Below are 23,777 nucleotides of genomic sequence, written 5' to 3' on the forward strand. Positions count from 1 at the left end.
CCTATTACTAATAATGGTGAGGATGTGGATGTGATGTGGACCTACAGTACAAGTCCCTGGATGATAGACTTGAGTGGAGCACCACAGAGGCTGTGTACAAGGACCGGAGTTGCCTCTACTTTCTGAGGAGACTGAATTCCTTTGGAGTATGCAGGTCTCTCCTTCACATGTTGTTGCCAGTACAATCTTCTATGTGGTGGTGTGCTGGGGCAATGGCATCAACACAGGAGATGCCAACAGGCTTATAAACTGATTAGAAAGGCTGGCTCTATTATAGAAGTCAATCTGGATACACTGGAGGCTGTGGTAGAACAAAGGACCCTCTGGAAAATGCTAGCAATTCTGGACAATGTTTCTCATTCTCTGCATGCCACCTTAGCTGAAAAGAGGAGCACTTTCAGTAATAGACTAAGATAACTGCGCTGCTCCAAAGAGCACTATATGAGGTCATTCTTACCCTCGGCCATTACGCTCTATGATGAGTCAACCTACAGCTGGGGAAGTGACGACCTTCTCCTGTTAGACTATTTGAGGTAACTTATTATTTATTCTTTCTTACTTCTCTTCTAATATTTGTATATTTGTGCACTTGCAATGCTACTGTGACACTGTAATTTCCATTGGGATCAATAAAGTATCTATCTTAACCTCCCAACTATACTGTCTTTTGACTGTGGAAGGAAACCGAAGCACCGTAGGAAACGTGCGCGTGTACACACACACACACACTCACACGCACACACACAAAGGAAGGAACGTACAAACTTGGTTAAAGGGAATGCTGGAATTGAATTCTGATGTCTCATGCTTTAATAACATTGCATGAGCCACTACAGTACCATGGCGCCCAAATAACTTAAACAAATTCAATTATTTGCACTACTTCAGAAGTGTCTTTGCTGAACTTTCTGAAGTCCATTTATCTAACTTTAGGGATCTATATAAATACTGTGCACTGGGTCAAATTAGCCATTCGAGTTTTCACATATCTTGTACTTGGTAGCACAGTTCTCCTGGGTGCTCAGGCCCTCACCTACATTCCAAAAATCTGTTGGTTAGTAGGACCAACGAACGACCATAAACAAATCACCTGATGTAGGCTGTGGTAGGAAAATCAGGGAGGAGTTGAGGGGCATGTTACAGAAAAGAGGCTACCGGGAAAGTGGGATGAATAGGTTGGCTCTGAGTGCCAGCATTGATTTGAAGGACTGATCAGCCTCCTTCAATGGCATGGGAAAATACACTCAGTTGCCATTATATTAGGTACCTCCCGCACAAAATAAAGTGTCCACTGAATGTATGTTCATGGTCTTCTGCTAATGTAGCCCATCTACTTCAAGGTTTGACATTTTGTGCATTTAGCATGTTCTTCCACATACCACTGTTGTAACACATGGTATTTGTGTTACTGTCACCTTCCTGTCAGCTTGAACCAGTCTGACCATCCTCCCCTGATTTCTCTCATTAACAAGGTTTTACAACCACTGAACTGTCTCTCACTGGATGTCTTTTGTTTATGACACCATTCTCTGTAAACCCTAGAGACTATTATACATGAACACCCCAAGATATCAGCAGTTTCTGTAATACTCAAACCACCTTACCTGCCATCAATCATTCCAGAGTCAGCCACTTGGATCACATTTCTTGCCCATTCTGGCGTTTGGTCTGAACAACAACTAAACTTCTTGACAATGTCTGCAAGCTTCTATGCATTGAGTTGGTGTCACATGATTAACCAATTAGATATTTACATTAACGAGGTGTACAGGTGTACCTAGTAAAGTGGCCACTCAGAGTATATGACTCATGAGTGCCAGTGAGAGGCAGAAGCTCAATAGAAGTTGTGGATCAGATGGGAGGTATCTGACGGTCCACTCTGCTATTCAATCTCGAGTACAACATCAGAGCACTGATATGCTGAAGACAGAGGCAAGCATCACAGCACATCCAGCTTTCACATTTATAACAGAATGGGACAATGGAATAGAAACCTCATTCATTTGAGTGGAGTCTGTGATGGTATGGTTATCATTTCAGAGGATCAGTTCTGAGTCCAGTATGTAAATGCCATTAGAAAAAAGGCATAGCAGCACCTCTACTTTCTTCGAAGTTTGCGCACATTTGATATGTCATCTAAAATTTGACAAACTTCTATAGATGTGTGGTGGAGAGTATACTGACTAGTTGCATCATGGCCTGGTATGGAAATACCAATGCCCTTGAACAAAAAAGGCTACAAAAAGTAGTGGACACAGCTTAATCCATCACAGGTAAACTCTTTTCCACATTGAGCACATTTACAAGGAACACTGTCGCAGGAAAGCAGCATCCATCATCAAGGACACCCACCATCCAGGCCATGCTCTCTTCTTACTACTGTCTTCAACAAGGAGGTACAGGAGCTTCAAGTGCCACACCACCAGGTTCAGGGACAGCTATTACCCCTCAACCATCAGGCTCTTGAACTAGAGGGAATAACTTCAGTCACCCCAACAGTGAACTGAGTCCACAACCTATGAAGTCACTCTTAAGGACTGTAAAACTCATGTTCTCAATATTTATTGCTTATCTATTTATCTTTTCTTTTTGTATTTGCACAGTGTGTTGTCTTTTGCACATCGGTCGTCCATCTCTGTTGTGTGCAGTTTTTCATTGATACTTATTGTGTTTTTTTTCCTATTTGCTCTGAATGCCGACAAGAAAATGAATCTTAAGGTTGTATATGGTGACATATATATGCATTGATAGTAAATTTACTTTGAACTTTTGAAAAAACAGTAAAGTTCTTGATGCATTTAACTTTAATGTATTTACTTATTTAAATATTTTGAATATTAGTTAATTTTATTAAATATATACTTGAATGATTTTTAGAAGAATTTGCAGTTGGAAAATTGGCAAAATCACTCAGGCATTCTAGAGCAAGGCCTCAGAACACATTGCCTGGAAGCTGCTCTCAGCCCACTTCACTTCATGGGATTGGTCAGGGATGCTGAGAGTGACCAGTTTGTGTGCCTCCATCACGCCATATTGTGAGTGTAAAGGACCACTGCAGCACATCTGGATAGCAGGCAGATTGATAATAATTCAACTACTGTTGTGAATATTATTGTATTAAAATGTTCATACTGAACTTGCACTTTGCTGGATATACTTTGTTGTTGTCAGGTGAACTAAACAGATGGAATGGCCTTTCTAAGTTACATATAAATCAGAACAAAACTATTGGAAAACATTGGCTAATCACCTCCTCAGAAAAATAAGAGCAAAATAATCACATCAAAAAACATTGCTGAAGAAACTGGGGTTCTATTGTAATGCTAGATATTTGAGGTCAGATAAAATTAGAGATTACTTCAGAAAAAAAATACCTTAAAGTTAATACATTCACAGATTGAGACAACTGGGCTCCAATGCAAACTTAATCAACAATATCAAGCAGTAGTAAATCAAGGCAACTGGACTTGCTGTGTTGTCTAGAAGGTGATTTGCTATTCATCCAAGAGGTTTCTTCAGTTCTAATCCATTGTGGGTAGTTTCCCAGTTTATAAACTCTGCGTTGTTTAAAGGATGTCCTCCTATGTTGGGCCATCCATTCGTGAAATGGTTGTTTTGTCTTGCTGATATACAGGTCTTCTATAGAAGATCCCAGAGACATTGATTCAGGTAGGTGGATAACACTTGGGTCAAAGATCAAAATCTATGAGGCGCAAGCCTTCACAGAATACATCAACTCGGTGGATAATAACATCAAATTTACACGTGAAGATGCCAAGATTGGCCCTTTTTAGACTGTACAGTACTTATAAAAGAAAATGGACATCTAGATATTGTTTACAGAAAACCAACCCACATAGATCAGTACCTAAAGTTTGACTCTCATCACCCATTAGAACACAAGTTGGGGGTTATGAGAACACTGCATCACCATGCTGAGAATGTGCCTGCCAACATTACAGCTGATGACAAGAAACACAAGTAAAGTATTTGAGAGAAGCCTTGAAAGCTTGCGGCTACCCTGAGTGGGCCTTCAAGATAGCAACAGAAAAACAGCAGGGACATCAGCCTAACAGACAGAGGTAAGGAGCAAAGCAGACAGAAAAACATAGTCATCCCATATGTAGCTGGAGTTTCAGAGAAACTTGGAAGAATTTTCAACAAACACCCAATCACTGTGTTTTTCAAACCTACAAACACACTCAGACAGAAACTCGTCCACCCCAAGGATCCTACATCCAAACATAAACAGAGCAATATTGTATATGCTATCCAGTGCAATAAGAACTGTACATCGGCAAGACAAAACAACCACTTCACAAACGGATAGCCCAACATAGGAGGGCTAACACCTCAGGTTAAGACTCAAGGACAAAGGACATTCTTTTCATGATAACAATATGCACATTTTGGATAGATAGTTCAAAAGAGGGGTTAAAGAAGCCATCTTTGTCAAACTGGAAAACCCATCCCTAAACAGAGGGGATAGGGTATGACACCACCTATCAGCTACTTATAATGTCGTCCTAACATCTTTACCCCAGCATCTCCACAACAGTTCACACCTCCATTCATGCAAAGACTAATACCCCTCTCATTACCTTTACGACTTTTAACGATCCTCACGTGACTGCTCTACCTTTGTACAACTCACAGACTTTATAAGCCTACCATGGATTAGAACTGAAGAAGCCTCTTGGATGAGTGGCAAAATATCTTCTAGACAAGCAACACAGCAAGTCCAGCTGCCTTGATTTACTACTGCTTGATATGCAATGATCTGGATGACTGAGAACCTTCATAGACTTAATCAACAATAAATATGAGAATAAAATAAACATAACCAGCTGTGTTTTGAAACATTTAGTCAGCACTTAACGACAGCAGAAAAAATACATATGTTACTTATTGATTTATTTTAGACACATGAATATATCCCAACTATATTTCTTTGCAGCTACAAAACAAATGTCATTTCACTAAATTCATCATTGGATATGACTTTCCACTTGCAAATCCAAATTTAATATTTTCAATGTGGTCCCAGTAGCAGCTGCAACTATCTGGATATCCTCAGTATTTGTGTCAGATTTCATTAAGATGATCTGCAAAAGTAGTTGAATGCTTCCAAACTATGAGAACTTACCTCTTGGAATGGGTTTTTGTTTCTTGGAACAGAGCTGCAAAGCAAGTGCAGATCATACAAAGTTATTGACTGAAAAGCTATACAGCTAACGGCAATACCTACACATCAATGGAAAATGATTACTCTGAAGATGTATTCTAATCTAATATATTAGATTAAAGTGAAGCTTCATCTATATCCTCTGTGGATTTATTGACTGTAAAACTAACAGATGATGGTTGATTCAAGCACAATCTTAGGGAGTGATAAAGCAACAAAACCTATTTCATGGAGATAATCTGTTTCTTACTTAATGAGTGGCAAAAATTAAGCTCTTATTTCATAATTCAGAAACGTTATTCATAAATTTATGTATATTTAGGTAGTCCAATGTTCAGAAGCTCCATGAAATGCATTAATTTTCCCCTCAATTTTAGGATGTTCAGACAATCTGTACATCATCCAAATAAAGGTTAAAATTTAAGTGCATTTCCAAATTTAGTTTGATAAATGTAACAGTAATTGACACTTGGTTTTCTAAATCCACCTATTCATGTGTGTATTGTGCAATGCAAAAGATGGTGCTCATAATCTGTTCCAGAATTAGGATGGATGCACATTTTATATTGAAACTGATTTGCCAATGACCAAAATAAAGCAACTACACTGTAACTGATGTGTTTTATGAATTTAATAATCACTAAACTCATTTAGCCCCATTCTGTGTTCTCACTTTAGAATAGTTGAAGGATGATGGATTTCATATATGAAAAATATTTCAAATATGATCATCAATATTTAAGCTCATACAAAAAGAGCTTGAAAATATAAATCTGCTTCTTCTAATGCATTTTTTAAATTTTCATGAGGCATAATTCTAAAAATTGGGATTTTTTTTGGTGCATTATTTCATTTTTGATGTGTGATATATGCTCAAGAATTGTAAATCAGCATATTATTTAAAATGTTTTATAACCATTAGTTATTATGGATCTTTGAGATCACTGGGCTATAATCTTAATTTCTCTGTGTTTTGTACTATGTCTGCACCATGCTCCAGAAAACAGTGATTATTCATGTTTGGAAATGATCTCAAATAAGACTGAGATTAATTTCTGTGAATAGCTTTAGCAAGTTAAAAAAAAGCTACTTAGAATGGCTAGTACTGTTCCCTGATTTTTCTTGGACTTGTCAGGCAGTGATGATTATGTCCCCTGTACCGCTGAATACGGTAGATGGAATTTATACTGTGATTTAAGGAGCAGCTCCTTGGTCAATGGGAGGTGGAAGTTGAGGAGGATCAATGTTTCTATGATCCTAGACATGACCTTGAGACAGACAGCAGGGAGTCCTCTCACTAGATGCCACTGTCAGACACCTCTTTTGTGGATTACAGCATTTCTGAGGCAAACTGAAATTCCCACCAACTCCTGGGACTTTCTGGCTCATGACTACTCAAAATGTAGAACAATATCGGGAGTGATATTGAAAACACTGAAGCCATATGTCCAGCAGAGAAGGATATCTCACAAACTGCCCACCTGACTGAATTAATAACCACTATTTGCCCGAGAGTGAAACTGTGTACACTTTCCATATTGGCCCTCAGAACACACTACTGCTCTCTCATAACCATGACTGTGTGGCTAGTCATACCTTAGAACATACCAAGCTAGATTGGAGGTAAATAAGTCTCAATCTGAAGAACTGCCTACAAAGCAATAACCCACAGGTCTTTAGCACTTTCTTGAAATACCCGTCACTGCAATTTATCAACCGCCACAATAGGTCTACACGGATGGAATTTCACTGGCTCTCCACTCAGTCTTGGACATCCTGAACTACAGCAATACCTACTTCAGGCTGATGACTATTGATTATGACTCAGAGTTCAACATCATTATCTCCTCTGTACTAATCAACAAGCTTCAAAACCTGGGCTGTTGTACTGCTCTGCACCTGGATCATGGACTTCCTCATGGGAAACTACAATCAGTGCGATTCAGAAGTAACATCTTCTCCTCACTGAATCAACACCAAACATGCTGCTTAGCCCACTGATCTACTCTCTCTACACCCACGACTCTGAGGCAAGGAATTGTTATGTAACGCGCCGTAATGTTCACTGCTAATGTAATGGTTGTTTGTAACGTTCACTGCTGAAGTAACCGTTTCTCTGTAGCAGCAATGTTTGGGTTATGGCTGGAGATAACAGGACTGTGGATGCATGTTAGCCAATCAGAATTTCGTTGCCCTGTTTTGAGATTCTGGAAGCAGTTGATTTTGTGTGCTTTTGCCAGAGGGAGAGAGAGAGAGAGCGATGAAGAGAGAAGACGCGAATGGAGAAATTTGGTAGACCGTTGGATGGGGTGGACTTGGAACGGGGGTCCGAAGGTTGGTGACGCTCGGAGGAGACCGATGGTGGAAGAAGGACTACTGAGCGACCTCCAACTTTGTGCACAGACTGTTTAATATGATTTGGGCCCTTTTTCTTTTATTTTTTTTTCTCTACTAACCATATAGTCAAAGTAAGAGTTATTAAACTTAATCGTTTAATTGCGTATTGTGTACTGTTTGTTATTTCGGGGTACTGATTTGTAACAGGTTACACATCGCACAACATCCACCCAAACGAGATCTTTTAAGTTTGGCTGGGCAGGGGGTTGTTACCCCCGATATTAAGCCGCTAGGCGAAGCGAGTGTTACAGTTTAAAAACACCATCTATAAATTTGCTGATGACACAACTGCTGTTGGCAGAAGCTCAAATGGTAATGAGGAGGTGAAAAGTAGTGAGCTAGATTGGTTGGATGAGTAACAACCTTGCACTCAAAGTCATTAAAACCAAGGAATTGATTGAGGACTTCAGGAAGGAGAAGTCAAGGGAAAATAGACCAGTACTTATCAGGGGATCAGCACTAGAAGGAGTGGGCAATTTCAAGAAGGCACATCAGGGGTCATATTTCATTAGGAGTTTGCGGAAATTTGGTATGTCACCAAAGACTTGAGCAAAATTCTTCAGATGTACATTCAAACTGGCTAGCTCACCATCTGGTATGAAGGGACTACTGCGTAGGAAAAGCTGCAGAAGGGTGCAAACTCAGCTAGCTTCATTATGGACACTAGCCTCCTCAGCATTGAGGACATCTTCAAAAGGCGATGCTTCAAAAAGGCAACATCCATCACTAATGTTCAAAGTAAATTTATTATTGAAACACTACTGTATATGTCACCATATACAACCCTGAGATTAAATTTCTTGAGGGCAATCACAGTAAATGCAAAGAACCACAACAGAATCAATGAGAGATCGCACACAAGATGAACAACCAATGTACAAACAACAAACTGCAAATAAAAAAAGAAATAAAAGGAATAAATAAATAAATAAATAAATAAATAAATAAATAAGCAATAGATGAACAAGAGATGAAGAGTTCTTGAAAGTGAGTCCATAGGTTGTGAGAACAGTTCAGTGTTGGGGTGACTGGTTATCTCCTCAGGTTCAAGATCCTGATGGTTGAAGGCAAATAACTGTTCCTGAACCTGGTGGTGTTGGTCCTGAGGCTCCTGTACCTCCTTCCTGATGACAGAATTGAGAGGAGAGCTTGGCCTCGATGGTGGTGGTCTTTGATGATGGACGCTGCTTTCCTACGACGGCATTCCATGTAGATGTGTTCAGTAGTCAGGAAGGGTTTAGCTGTGATGGAATGCGCCGTATCACTACTTTTTGTAGGCTCATCCATGCAAGGACATTGTTTCCATGCCAGGCCATGATGCAACTTTCCATTGTGCATCTATCTAAGTTTGTCAAATTTTAGATGTCATGCTGAATCTTCACAAACTTCAAAGAAAGTACAGGCGCTGCCATATTTTCTTTGTGACCAGCACTTACATGCTGGATCCAGGTCAGATCCTCTGAAATGATTAACACAGAGGAATTTAAAGTTGATGACCCCCTCCATCTCTAATACCCCAAGGAGGACTGGTTTATGGACTCTTGCCCCTCTTGCAGTCAATAATCAGCTCCTTGGTCTTGCTGACATTGAGTGCGAGGTTGTTGTTAAGGCATCATTCAGCCAGATTTTCCATGTCTTTCCTTAGCACCTTTCACTTGGCCAACAACAGTGGTGTCATCAGCAAACTTAAATATGGCATTGGAGCTGTGCTTTGCCTTGCCGTCATAAGTATGAAGCGGGTAGGGGGCTAAGCACACATATTTGCGGTGCATTTGTGCTGATGGTGATTGTGGAGGAGATGTTGCCAATCCGAATTGATTGGGGTCTGCAAGTGAGAAAATTGAGGATCTAGTTGTACAAGGAGGTACTGATGCCCAGGTCTTGCAGCTTACTGATTAGTTTTGAGGGTGGGTAGGTAGGTAGGCCTCTGTTAGTCTCATTAGACCATGGATTTGCGCCTTGGAATTGCGCAAGACTGGGCAAGGTTATTTTTAAATGGAAGACCGGCAGTTGCCCAAGTTCCACATCACTGATGTTGTCCAAGGGAAGGGCATTAGGACCCATACAGCTTGGCACTGATGTCGTCGCAGATCAATGTGTGGTTAAGTGCCTTGCTCAAGGACACACATGCAACCTCAGCCAAGGCTCGAACTAGCGACCTTCAGATCACTAGACCAATGCCTTAACCACTTGGCCATGTGCCAACACAGTTTTGAGAGTATGACAGTAGTGAATGCTGAACTGTCTTCAATGAAGAGCATCCTGGACAGTGAGGATACATACAACAGATGTTCCAAGGTTGAGTCAAGAGCCAATACGATGGCATCTGTTCACCGGTTGTGATGGTAGGCAAATTGGAGTGAATCCTGGTTGCTCCTCAGGTGTGAGTTGATATTTTCATCACCAACCTCTCAGAGCTCTTCATCACAGTGGATTAAGTGTTACCGAATGATAGTCACAGGTAGTTTACCACGTTCTTCTTAGGCACTGGTATAGGTGAAGCCTGCTTGAAGCAGGTGGGTAATTTAGACTGCTGGAGTGAAAGTTTAAAGATCTTAGTGAACACTCCAGCCATTTAACCAGCACAGGAATTTAGTACTCGGCCAGGTACCCTGTCTGGGCTGGATGCTTTCCATAAGTTTACCCTTCTGAAGGATGCAGCCTCAGAGACTGAAATCACAGTGTCGTCGGGGGCAATATGAGTTTGTGAAGGTGCCTTCAGGTTTTAATGGTTTAAAGCAAGCATAAAAGGCATGGAGCTCATCTGGGAGTGAAAGTTTGCTGTCACTTATGATACTTGGTTTCACTTTGTAGGAGGTGATAGAGCTCCCATCACCCAGGACACGTCCTCTTCTTATTGCTATAATCAGGGAGGAGGTACTGGAGCTTGACGATGCACACTCAAAGCTTCTTCCTCTCCACTGTCAGATTTCTGAATGGACAAGAACTAACCCATGAACACTACCTCACTATTTTCACTACAAGACCATAAAACATAGGAGCAGAATTAGGCCATTTGGCCAATCGGGTCTGCTCCACCATTCCATCATGGCTGACACATACCAACTGCCACATCATCAATCCTATCACTCCTGTACCAATCTCCTTGCCAAATTAGTTTAAACCCTCCCCGACAGCTCTAGCAAATGTGACCACTAGGACATTAGTTGCTGTAGGGTTCACTAGATTCAGGATCTGGAAATCTGAAAATCTGCACCCTGCTACCAATTTCTCATCCATGCATTCATCTGCCAAATCATCCTACTGCTACCCTTACTGGAGAATGGCACAGGCAGCAATCCCGAGCTTACTACCCTGGAGGTCCTGCTTCTCAGCTTTCTTCCTAACTCTGTATATTCTCTTTTCAGGACCTTTTTTGTTTTCCTACCTCGGTTATTGGTACTAATATGCACCACAACTTCCAGCTGCTCGTTCTCCCTCATTAGAATACTATGAACCTAATATGAGATATCTCTGACCCTGGCACCTGAGAGGCAATATACCATCTGGGTATCTCTTTCACATCCTACTAACTACTTATTTAATATTTATTTTGATGTCTCAAGAAGGTGGATCATGAAGGACTCTCACAATCCAGGAAATGCCTTCTTCTCATTACTCCAGACTGAGGAGGTACACGTGTCTAAAGACGCATACTCAGTGCTTAAGGAACACATACTTTCCCTCTGTCATCAGATTTCTGAACAGTCCATGAACCCATTAACACCACCTCACCATTTTGTACTATTTAATTTATCTATATTCTTATTCTAACTAACAGTGATTTTAAATGTGTTAGACGGTACTGCTGCTGCAAAACAACTAATTTCATAACACGTCAGTAATATTACAACTTCTTCTGAATCTGCTTCCTTGAAGGAAGCTAAAATGGTGGATTATCTAGTTTCATCCTACTGACACTTTACAACCAAAAAGGTGCAAACCACTACTGTTTCAGCAGGCAGGTTAGAGAGGGAATAATGAATTAATTCTCTATTGTTATCAATCAATTTAAAGATACACTGATGCTATTAGTTCTCTTGCTGCTGATTTGTCCAAGGTCAGTTGGATTTGGAATCATTTTCAATGGTGTGCCTCAGTACTACGTCATATGGTTTACTCATCTGCCAATTCATTTGGCTCACCGCCACTCAAAATGAACGCTTAGTTTGTTATCCAAGAATTAAGAATTTCAAGTACACTATAAAATAAGTTAATTTTGTAACATATTTAAATTTAGTCCCCATGTACTAGAATGATGACGATTTGTTGAAGAAGCTCATGGATTATGCCAGGGATTAAAAGAACAGTGGATGGCATCAAGCCTCAAAAATAGCTTTGTTAATCTCAATTACTGTGTTGGGAAACCATTTGTTCACAGGTAACAAAGCATTTTTCTTTAAAAAATGTATTTTACTAACAATAGGAACAAATATTTCATGATATTATAATTTATTATTTTGTTACTAATCTTTCAAGTCTTGAAATTACACTCTGCTAAATGGAAAAAGTACATATTATACAAGCAGCCAATTTTCAAAATATTGTAAATTACTACTTTTACATAATTGCTTTGCAGCTTTTATTTCCTAAATTTCCTCTGCAAGAATTCTTTTAACTGGCAAAATCCAACAATTCCCTTAAACTTTACAAATTGCTTCTCAAAATGTAACCTAAATTAAGTATTTAATGAATTGTACAGAACCTACCTCTCACTGCCACGAAGCATTTTTGGATCAAAGTATCTGTAATCATCAGTTTCCTATAGAAAAAAAGTATAGAGGTTTTTAATTCTAGGGTACAACATTTCCTAAGGCATTTCTGTAAAATTGTGGGACATTGAGCCTTCTGACAAGAAAAAAATGTTTATTGATATGTTCTTAAATTTGTTAACTGAAATTTTATGTTGCATGAACTAATTTTTGAGCACATCTTCACCTTTGGTTATATTTACACTTTCCCACTATTTAAGAAGCAAATTTTCTTCAAACCTAGAATTTCAAAGTTGCATGAGATCAGCATGAAGAAAGAAATTGTATCATGTCACCAGCCACGGAAGCACAATATGCACCCTGTTGGCATTTGGATGTTTAATTCATTCCACAGATGGAGGACTAATGAATCATCACTAAAATAATTCATTACTTTCTCAGAAAGATGTTCTTAGCCACATAATGTGCCAACAGTTGAAGCATTAATCTAAAGTCTGTTTCAATTGTTATTTAACTCGACAGGTTTCACTTAACTAGGCATATAACACCCAAAATGAAATGCACAAAAATATATATATAATACACACTCACATATACATACATACCTGGCCACGTGGTGTGCTGACAACAACCTGGCCCTTAACACCCAGAAGACCAAGCAGATCATTGTGGTCTTCAGGCGTGCTAGCAGCCACACTCATGTCCCCATCTACATCAACGGAGCTGTAGTGGGGCATGTATCAAGCTTGAAATTCCTTGGTGTCCACATTTTCCGAGGATCTCACCTGGTCCCTGAACTCCTTCATCCTGATCAAAAAGGCACAATAGTGCCTTTATTTCCTGCGGAGCATCAACATGGTTCACCTTCGTCCCAGGATACTGACGGACTTTTACCGCTGTACCATTGAGAGCATACTCACCAACTGCATCTCAGTGTGGTATGGCAATTGTCCCGTATCAGACCACAAAGCACTCCGGCATGTGGTGAAAACTGCCCAGCAGATTTTCGGCACCCAATTGCCCACCATTGAGCAGGGCAAAAAGCATTATCAAGGATGCATCTCACCCTAACCATGGACTTTTTACTCTCCTCCCATCCAGTAGGTGCTACAGGAGCCTCCGCTCCTGCACCAGCAGGCACAGGAAGAGCTTCTTCCCTGAGGCTGTGACCCTGCTGAACCTCGCATCATAGCACTAAGCAGTATTGCATCCATATTGTACTGACTCAGTACTTTTATATTTGTGTGCTGAGCACTTACTTTTTATTTGCAGTTATTTTGTAAATATAACCATATAACAATTACAGCATGGAAACAGGCCATCTCGGCCCTTCTGGTCTGTGCCGAACACTTACTCTCACCTAGTCCCACTGACCTGCACTCAGCCCATAACCCTCCATTCCTTTCCTGAACATATACCTATCCAATTTTACTTTAAATGACAATACCGAACCTGCCTCTACCACTTCTACTGGAAGCTCATTCCACACAGCTACCACTCTCTGAGTAAAGAAATTTCCCCTCGTGTTACCCTTAAACTTTTGCCCCCAACTCTCAACTCATGTCCTCTAGTTTGAATCTCCCCTACTCTCAATGGAAAAAGCCTATCCATGTTAACTCTATCTATCCCCCTCATAATTTTAAATACCTCTATCAAGACCCCCCTCAACCTTCTACGCTCCAAAGAATAAAGACCTAACTTGTTCAACCTTTCCCTGTAACTTAGGTGCTGAAACCCAGGTAACATTCTAGTAAATCTTCTCTGTACTCTTTCTATTTTGTTGATATCTTTCCTATAATTCAGTGACCAGAACTGTACACAATACTCCAAATTCGGCCTTACCAATGCCTTGTACAATTTTAACATTACATCCCAACTCCTATACTCAATGCTCTGATTTATAAAGGCCAGCACACCAAAAGCTTTCTTCACCACCCTATCCAAATGAGATTCCACCTTCAGGGAACTATGCACCACTATTCCTAGATCACTCTGTTCTACTGCATTCTTCAATGCCCTACCATTTACCATGCATGTCCTATTTTGATTATTCCTACCAAAATGTAGCACCTCACACTTATCAGCATTAAACTCCATCTGCCATCGTTCAGCCCACTCTTCTAACTGGCCTAAATCTCTCTGCAAGCTTTGAAAACCTACTTCATTATCCACAACGCTACCTACCTTTGTATCATCTGCATACTTACTAATCCAATTTACCACCTCATCATCCAGATTATTAATGTAAATGACAAACAACATTGGACCCGGTAGAGATCCCTGAGGCACACCACTAGTCACTGGCCTCCAACCTGACAAACAGTTATCCACCACTACTCTCTGGCATCTCCCATCCAGCCACTGTTGAATCCATTTTACTACTTCAATATTAATACCTAACGATTGAACCTTCCTAACTAACCTTCCGTGCGGAACCTTGTCAAAGACCTTACTGAAGTCCATATAGACAACATCCACTGCTTTACCCTCGTCAACTTTCCTCGTAACCTCTTCAAAAAATTCAATAAGATTTGTCAAACATGACCTTCCATGCACAAATCCACGCTGACTGTTCCTAATCAGACCCTGTCTAACCAGATAATTATATATACCATCTCTAAGAATACTTTCCATTAATTTACCCACCACTGACATCAAACTGACAGGCCTATAATTGCTAGGTTTACTCTTAGAACCCTTTTTAAACAATGGAAAAACATGAGCAATACGCCAATCCTCTGGCACCATCCCTATTTCTAATGACATTTGAAATATTTCTGTCAGAGCCCCTGCTATTTCTACACTAACTTCCCTCAAGGTCCTAGGGAATATCCTATCAGGACCCAGAGATTTATCCATTTTTATATTTCTTAAAAGCGCCAGTACTTCTTCCTCTTTAATCATCATAGTTTCCATAACTTCCCTACTTGTTTCCCTTACCTTACACAATTCAATATCCTTCTCCTTAGTGAATACCGAAAAAAAGAAATTGTTCAAAATCTCCCCCATCTCTTTCGGCTCCACACATAGCTGTCCACTCTGATTCTCTAAGGGACCAATTTTATCCCTCACTATCCTTTTGCTATTAATATAACTGCAGAAACCCTTTGGATTTATTTTCACCTTACTTGCCAAAGCAACCTCATATCTTCTTTTAGGTTTTCTAATTTCTTTCTTAAGATTCTTCTTACATTCTTTATATTCCACGAGCACCTCATTTACTCCATGCTGCCTATATTTATTGTAGATATCTCTCTTTTTTCCTAACCAAGTTTCCAATATCCCTTGAAAACCATGGCTCTCTCAAACTTTTAACCTTTCCTTTCAACCTAACAGGAACATAAAGATTCTGTACCCTTCAAAATTTCACCTTTAAATGACCTCCAATTCTCTAATTACATCCTTCCCATAAAACAAATTGTCCCAATCCACTCCTTCCAAATGCTTTCGCATCTCCTTAAAGTTAGCCTTTCTCCAATCAAAAATCTCAACCCTGGGTCCAGTCCTATCCTTCTCCATAATTATATTGAAACTAATGGTATTGTGATCACTGGACCCGAAGCGCTCCCCAACACATATCTCTGTCACCTGACCTATTTCATTCTCTAACAGAAGATCCAACGCTGCCCATTCTCTAGTCGGTACCTCTATGTATTGCTGCAAAAAACTATCCTGCACACATTTTACAAACTCCAAACCACCCATCCCTTTTACAGTATCGGCTTCCCAGTTTATGTGTGGAAAATTAAAATCTCCCACAATCACAACCCTGTGCTTACTACAAATATCTGCTATCTCCTTGCAAATTTGCTCCTCCAATTCTCGCTCCCCATTAGGTGGTCTATAATACACCCCTATAAGTGTTACTACACCTTTCCCATTCCTCAATTCCACCCAAGTAAGCTCCCTAAACGAGCCCTCTAAATCTATCCTGCCAGAGCACCGCTGTAATATTTTCTCTGACAAGCAACGCAACACCCCCCCTCTTGTCCCTCCAATTCTATCACACCTGAAGCAACGAAATCCAGGAATATTTAGTTGCCAATCACACCCCTCCTGCAACCATGTTTCACTAATAGCTACAACATCATATTTCCAGGTATCAATCCATGCTCTAAGCTCATTCACCTTTCATACAATGCTCCTAGCATTAAAATAAATGCATTTAAGAAATTCTCCACTTCCTCCTCTCTGTTTATCTCTAACAGTACAAAGAACTTTACTGTCTTCTTTTTCTTCCTTCTCCCATACATCTGTTCCTACACTCTGGTTCCTCTCCCCCCTTGTATCTAGTTTAAATCCACTGGAGCCTCTCTAGCAAACCTACCTGCAAGAATATTTGTCCCCCTCCAGTTCAGAGGCTGTCTACAAGAAAGGGTCAGAGCCGTCTCTATATCCTAAGGAGACTGAGGTCCTTTAACATCTGCCGGACGGCGCTGAGGATGTCCTATGAGTCTGTGGTGGCCAGTGCTATCATGTTTGCTGTTGTGTGCTGGGGCAGCAGGCTGAGGGAAGCAGACACCAACAGAATCAACATACTCATTCGTAAGGCCAGTGATGTTGTGGGGGTGGAACTGGACTCTCTGACGGTGGGTCTGAAAAGAGGATGCTGTCCAAGCTGCATGCCATCTTGGACAACGTCTCCCATCCACTCCATAATGTACTGGTTAGGCACAGCAGTACATTCAGTCAGAGACTCATTCCACTGAGATGCAACACTGAGCGTCATAGGAAGTCATTCCTGCCTGTAGCCATCAAACTTTACAACTTCTCCCTCTGAGTGTCAGACACCCTGAGCCAATAGGCTGGCCCTGGACTAATTTCCATTTGGCATAATTTACTTATTATTATTTAATTCTTTATGGTTTTATATTGCTATATTTCTACACTATTCTTGGTTGGTGCGACTGTAACGAAACCCAATTTCCCTCGGGATCAATAAAGTATGTCTGTCTGTCTGTCAGTTGTAAACCGTCCCACCGGAACAGGTCCCAGCTTCCCTGGAAAACTGCCCAATTATCTATAAATCTGAAGCCCTCCCTCCTGCACCATGTCTTCAGCCACGTGTTGATCTGCACTATCTTACTATTTCTAAACCCATCTGCACGTGGTACTGGTAGCAATCCTGAGACTGCTATCCTGGAGGTCCTGTCCTTTAACTTGGCACCGGCTGCTCACCCTTCCTCTTGAGAATACTGAGAACTCGATCCAAGATCGCGGACCCTGGCACCAGGGAGGCAACAGGACCATCCGGGATTCTCGATCTCTTCCACTGAACCTCCTATCTGTCTCCCTAACTATCAAATCCCCTATCACTACTGATCTCCTTTTTTCCCTCCTTCCCTTTTGAGCTGAGGGTCCAGTCTCGGCGCCAGAGACGCAACCACTGCAACTTGTCCCTGGTAGGTCATCCCCACCAACAGTATCCAAAACGGTTGATGGGAATGGCCACAGGGGTGCTCTGCTTTTCTTGTCTATTCCCCTTCCCTCTCCTGACAGTCACCCAACTACCTGTCTCCTGACTCCTAGGGGTGACTGTCTCCCTGAAACTCCAGTCTATTTCTGCCTCTGCCTCCCGAATGATCCGAAGTTCATCCAGCTCTAGTTCCCTAACACGGTTTGTCGGGAGCTGCAGCTGGATGCACCTTTTGCAGGTGTAGTCATCAGGGACAACAGTGCTTGCCCTGACTTCCCATGTACTGCAAACGGAGCACTCAGCTGCCCTAACTGCTGCCTCCATTACCTACTCCTAAGTTAATTAGATTAATTAAAGGAGCTTACCCGGCCTTACCTCACCTGGAGTGAAGCTCGTATTCAGCCTCTGCTCGCTTTTTAAATTCCCCCGCTGATCTCAGAGGCCGACCTTCACGCACTTGCGCAGTCGTGCCCCGTTCAACCTCGCCTCTGCCTGATTCAGCCAAAGCCGTCCCACTCTGCCTCAGTCCACTCTGACAATGGCTGCTACGACGATGGCCGCTGTATATGGCGGTCTTTCTTTTAAACCTTTGGCGCTCTACATCACGTGCCTGCACAGTCTAGCCTCTTTGCCCCGATCAGATAAAAAAAAGCTTCTCTCCAAGCTTCTTTTACCTCTTCCCTCTCCGCCTCTTGCTTCGATTTAAATGACCGTTGAAAACTTCCTCTCCTTTTTAAACCTTTGGCGTGTTACGTCACACGCCTACACAGTCTATCCTCTGCCCCAATCAGTTAAAAAAAACAGCTTCTCTCCGAGCTTCTTTTACCTCTTCTTTGCATAACGCTATTCTTTGCATTTCTGGTTAGATGCGAACTGCACTTCATAGGCTTGGTATCTGTACTCGGCACAATGACAATAAAGTTGAATCTAATCTAATCTAAATACACACACCTACACTGTATTCAGTTTTCTTTCTATATTTATCATGTATCAAATTGTACTGCTGCAGCAAATTTTACAAATTTCACGACATATGCCAGTGATATTCTTCCAGTATAATAAATTCAAATTTCAATCCATTTTAAAATAACAAAGATTTTAAAAACGTTGTTTTAAAGATGAGACTTTATTTTAAAACAGATTAGCTTTACTTGTACATCACAACATATAGTGAAATGTCTCTTTTGTGTCAATGATCAACACAATCCAAGGCTGTGCTAAGGGCAGCCCTCAAATATTGCCGTGCTTTCAGTGCCAACATAACACGCCCACAACTTACTAATCCTAATCCTATCCAATACATATTTGTAACATTGGAAGAAACAGGAGGAGCCTGAGGAAACAGACACAGACACATATGTTATGAGAACCGAACCCCAATCAGGGATCACTGGCCCTGTAAAGTGTTGTGCTAACTGCTATGCTACCGCTCCTATTTCTTATTCTCATAAAATATTTAAACAGATGTACAAGCTAAAGCCTTTTACTCCCTGATTTTTAAACTGTAAAATTATCCAGTGGGATTTATAGTTCACCCTGACTATGCAGGTACCAACATGCACTAAGAAAGGGGGAAAACTAAGCCACGGAATCCACTGACATTTGGGGACAAATTTCTCTAAGGTGGGTGAGTAATTCCCCTTCTTTGCCAATTGCACAATGAATTTAGCAGTTAAATGCTTGTTTCAAGCTGTGATTTACAGCATCTCTTTTTAGGTCTTGCTCAGTATTTTTGGCATCAGCCGCAAAGCACAAACATAATGATCATGAAACAAGAATAAAATGGCACAGAAGTTAACTACCTGCACTAGATTTCTAGTGCAACAGAGCTGTACGCACACACATCACATCGCGCAACAACTTTGTTACGTTTTGAACGATGACATTTGCATGCAGCCTAAATTCCAACTAGTGTTGCATTTGAGTATTTGGGATTGTTTTGAGTATTACCTTAAATATGTCGCTCTCACTATCAACATTTAAGACATTAGACATTTTCTTTATTTATTCTCAATAAAGATGATAGAAATGTTTTAAATAGCCAAAGCTTTTTATTCTAAAACTCTTCATTACTTAAAATTACTCATGTTTCTCTTGGTTATATATTTCATGCAATATTTCACCCAAGTAAATCTCCTTTATTTTGACTCCAAAGCTTCAACATCCTTTCTAAAAATAATGCCTAGAATTGGGCACAATACTCCAGATGGGCCCCAAATTAATTCATAAAGTTACATCAAAACTTTGCCTTATTTTACGCTCTTATTTACTGAGGTCAGAATAGACTGTCCAGATACCTTCAAAGATTTAAACAAATATTCGATTAAAACATTTTTGTTCAAATGCTTGAACATCAATTTTAACCTGAATTCTCACTCTCCTTTCAATTAATTTAAGTGTATCATTTACAACAATTGAGTTCTTCTACCATGTACCCATCGATACACCTATTTCCTATTGATGCCAAGATTTAGTTCAGTTTCATCTTTAAATTGCCATGCCCTCAAATTGTCACTAATATCTATTGAAAATGTCATAGCCCAGTAGTGAACTTCGTGCACTGTCCGCTAATTCAAGAAAAAGAAACACAGATGATGCCAGGTTTATTATTTTCACCCCTTAACAGTACAAAATGTTCTAGCCCAAAGTGGCTCTTTGAAGGAGAAATTCATTGAAGGAGTTTTGAATTTTTTTTCTTGGAGTACTGCTTCAAGTTACTCAAGTACCAAAGCAAACTGATTGCTCTATAACTGACAGTTTACCTTTCTCTCTCTATTTCAGCAAGAGGACAACATTTGCAATCTGCAGTACATCGTCACCATACTTGTATAAAAGGCAGACCGGAAAATGGTGACAGCTACATCTTGCAATTTCTATCTTTATGCAGTTATTCAACTAAAGTTTGAAAGGAGACAAGGTATTTCCATATTAAAAATCTGAGGTAATTTCCTCAGTGAATTAAAAATATATTCCATGTTTCCTTACAATGTAGGTGGTGGCTATTTTGGTTCAGCTGGCTCACCATTTATCACCAATTTTCCCTATAACCTATTCTTATGGAATTGACTTTCTTTTCTAATATCAAAGACAAAGTAGCATTATTTGACAGACAACCTGCTCTTTAAGTCAGTAATTATCATTCTTTGTAATACAGAAAGTCACATGATTTTTAAAGTTTGGATAGTATTTCATTGCAGATTGTTTTATCAGAAATTGTAAGCAAGATACTCAAATTCCTTCCTAGTTCTATACATAGAGTCAAATTATATGCAACTACAGTATTTAGTCACAAGTAGACAATACTTTATACTTGTCTCAGTGATTAGAACTCAGCTTGACAACACCTTGGATGGAGCAGCCTGTATGACTGGCACTTGGTCAGCATCTCAAGTTTATTCTCTCCACATAGTTCTGTGGCTGCAAAGTGCCTTATATTAAAAATGCACCAATAATTCTCCATGCCTTGACAGCATCTCCAAACCAGTGACCTCCAACACAGTCCAGGTTACAGTGATCTTAATATACCATCAATCCTTTATTATACCTCGATCCAAATCCTCAAATGTATTACCTGACTTCTGTGGGAATACTGTGCAGTCCACAAGGAATGAAGAGGGTTAAGATGTCAGCTCACAATTACTTTCCCCAAGGGCAAGCAATATTTAATGAAGCCTTGTCAATGTACCAAGCTTCATCAATAAATCATGTAAAGTACATTCAGTATTCTACAGAAAAACACTGGAAAGTATCAGTCAGCCACTTGGAAAGAAGAACAGAGTTAATGTTTCAAGTCAAAGGCCATCAGAACTGGGAAACTGAGAAAACAAGCTAATATTAAATGCAAAGATAGTGGGAGGTGGATGAATAGGAGAAGGGAATATATCTGGCAGGGTCTTTATAAACAGCTTATCATAACAACAATCCTGGGCTGACCCTTCCTTTGCCCTACCTGTCACTCCGCAAGCCTCTGCAACTTAAAACTAGCTTATTTTCTCTCTTTTCTTGTTCTAATGTGTAGTCTTCAGCCTGAAATGTTCACTGTGCGTGTATTTCCACACAAGTGTGCACTCAACATCACTAAGACCAATGAATTGGCTGCAGACTTCAGGAAGGGGAAGTCGGAAGAACACACACCAGTCATCATTGGGGGGGGGGGGGGGGTGGTCAGCAGTGGAAAGGATGAGCAGTTTCAAGTTCCTGGACATCAACATCTCAGAGGATTTGTCCTGAACCCAATACATTGATGCAATTATGAAGCAAACCAGTGACTATATTTCTTTAGGAGTTTGAGGAGATTAGGTAAGTCAATTTGCTCATTTTCATTCAATATGCTAGTCCATCTACTAATGAGCATTAAAGTATCTATCTATCTATCATTCTCCCAAGTTCTGTTTCTCACTTGGCCATGCTGAACCATACCAAAATACAGACACTGGCCCAACTTTTGGTGGCTACTGCACTCAGAAAGCCCAAACTTAATAACCAAGCTCCACATGTCTATTCTTGGACTTCTTGTTTCCCTGGACCCTTACTGATGTCTAGAAATGAAGCTGGATTTTGCTATGATTCACCAGCATAGTATTACTTTGGAAACTGTTCTCAAATCCTGCATCAGATTAAGTCTGACAGAAGATACCTGGACCTGTTATTTCAATAGTAATTGTAGAGCTGGTGTTCTGTAAAACTCATTTTCTGCATTGCGTATTAGAAAGAGAAAAATGAAGAAAATTCTTCATTATTGAATTCCTATTAATGCTGATATAATTTTCATCTAAGTACTTCAATACAACACTTCTAATAATAAACACATGCTTTTTGAATGGAATTTTATTAAAGGTTATTTCATAATTTTGTGATTTTGTAAAGGAAGGTTGGAGCTTTCTGCACTGAACTTTCAAATGCCAGCTCAATCATATTTTGCAAAACTGAGCCACGCTGAAAGAAAGACAAAAATGTAAACATGAAGCCAAACAAATTAGGTGATCTGGTGAAATAATGGAACAAACTTGAGAAGATAAATGGCTATGATTCTTGATATAAAGATAGTCACGCAATTTTATTTTGTATTTCTGATCAATGCTGATACTTAATTTTACTCACAGGATTTGATTTCATCTCTATTAAGTTGTCCAAGATACGAGTCACTGGCAGATTCTGAAAAGGAGATAATCAATTATTAATGATGAAGAAGAATGACAGTGAAATATTCATAAGTATTTAAGCCTTTAGCATTTGGTTTTGCAACTTCAGACTCCTCAACCGGCATTATAAATTCCTATGCACAAAACCATGCTTTCTCAGCTTCCCAAATTGCATAGTTATCAAAAAAAATGAAGAAAAATAATGAATAAACAATTACTGAATTACTTCAACACACTGTTTCCTTTTCTAACTATCCCACTTTAGATTGTATGTGGTCCCGACTCGACTCAACCACAGGTGAATGATTGGTCTGCAAGAAATGTGGTGGGCATCTTTAGATAACATTCAGATGCAGCTGTTCCAGTTCTTTTCTCATAGCATATGGTACACAATTAACATATGATTGAGCATATTTCCAATCACTGCTCTATGAGTAATCAATAATACACTATTTTATAAGACTTGTAATTTTAAAAAACACATAGAAGATACTGGCAATATTCAACAAGTCAGCCAATATCTATGGAAAGAGAAACAGAGCTAATGTTTTAGGTCAATGAAATAGGGGATAAGGTGTTTTGATTTTGCCACTTTTCCAGTTCTCATGAAAGCCTCAAATTTCAACTCTTTTTTCTCTTCACAGATGCAACCTGACTTGAGTATGTACAACATTTTCTGTTTCTATTTCAAATTTCCAACAATGCCAGCTATTTTATTTTCTCAATGCAATGTTACTTCTGTTATAATTTTGCATTCTTCCATTGAGTGGGCTGGAAGTGAAGACAGAGGGGATAAAAACAGGATAAACCACCACTATAAATAGTATATTTCTGAAAATGGATCTTAGCTGAACAATTTACCTAATCCATTCCTCATTCCCAATGAACCCACAGTTCAACAAGCTACAAAACTAGCTTGAAAACCA

General features: G+C 39.9%; 1 protein-coding gene across 1 annotated transcript in view; it reads right to left on the reverse strand.

The window, feature by feature from the left end:
* scfd1 (sec1 family domain containing 1) overlaps positions 1 to 23,777 on the reverse strand; it is a 153,426-nt gene that overhangs the window by 18,882 nt on the left and 110,767 nt on the right. The window contains exons 20-22 of the mRNA XM_073040077.1: positions 22,811 to 22,864; positions 12,292 to 12,344; positions 5,147 to 5,180 (exon numbers count right to left, since the gene is read on the reverse strand). Of these exons, the coding sequence (XP_072896178.1) occupies positions 5,147 to 5,180; positions 12,292 to 12,344; positions 22,811 to 22,864 (141 nt within the window). The remainder of the gene's footprint in view (positions 1 to 5,146; positions 5,181 to 12,291; positions 12,345 to 22,810; positions 22,865 to 23,777) is intronic.

This window comes from Hemitrygon akajei, chromosome 3 (assembly GCF_048418815.1).
Source record: "Hemitrygon akajei chromosome 3, sHemAka1.3, whole genome shotgun sequence".
Taxonomy (NCBI): Eukaryota; Metazoa; Chordata; class Chondrichthyes; order Myliobatiformes; family Dasyatidae; genus Hemitrygon; species Hemitrygon akajei.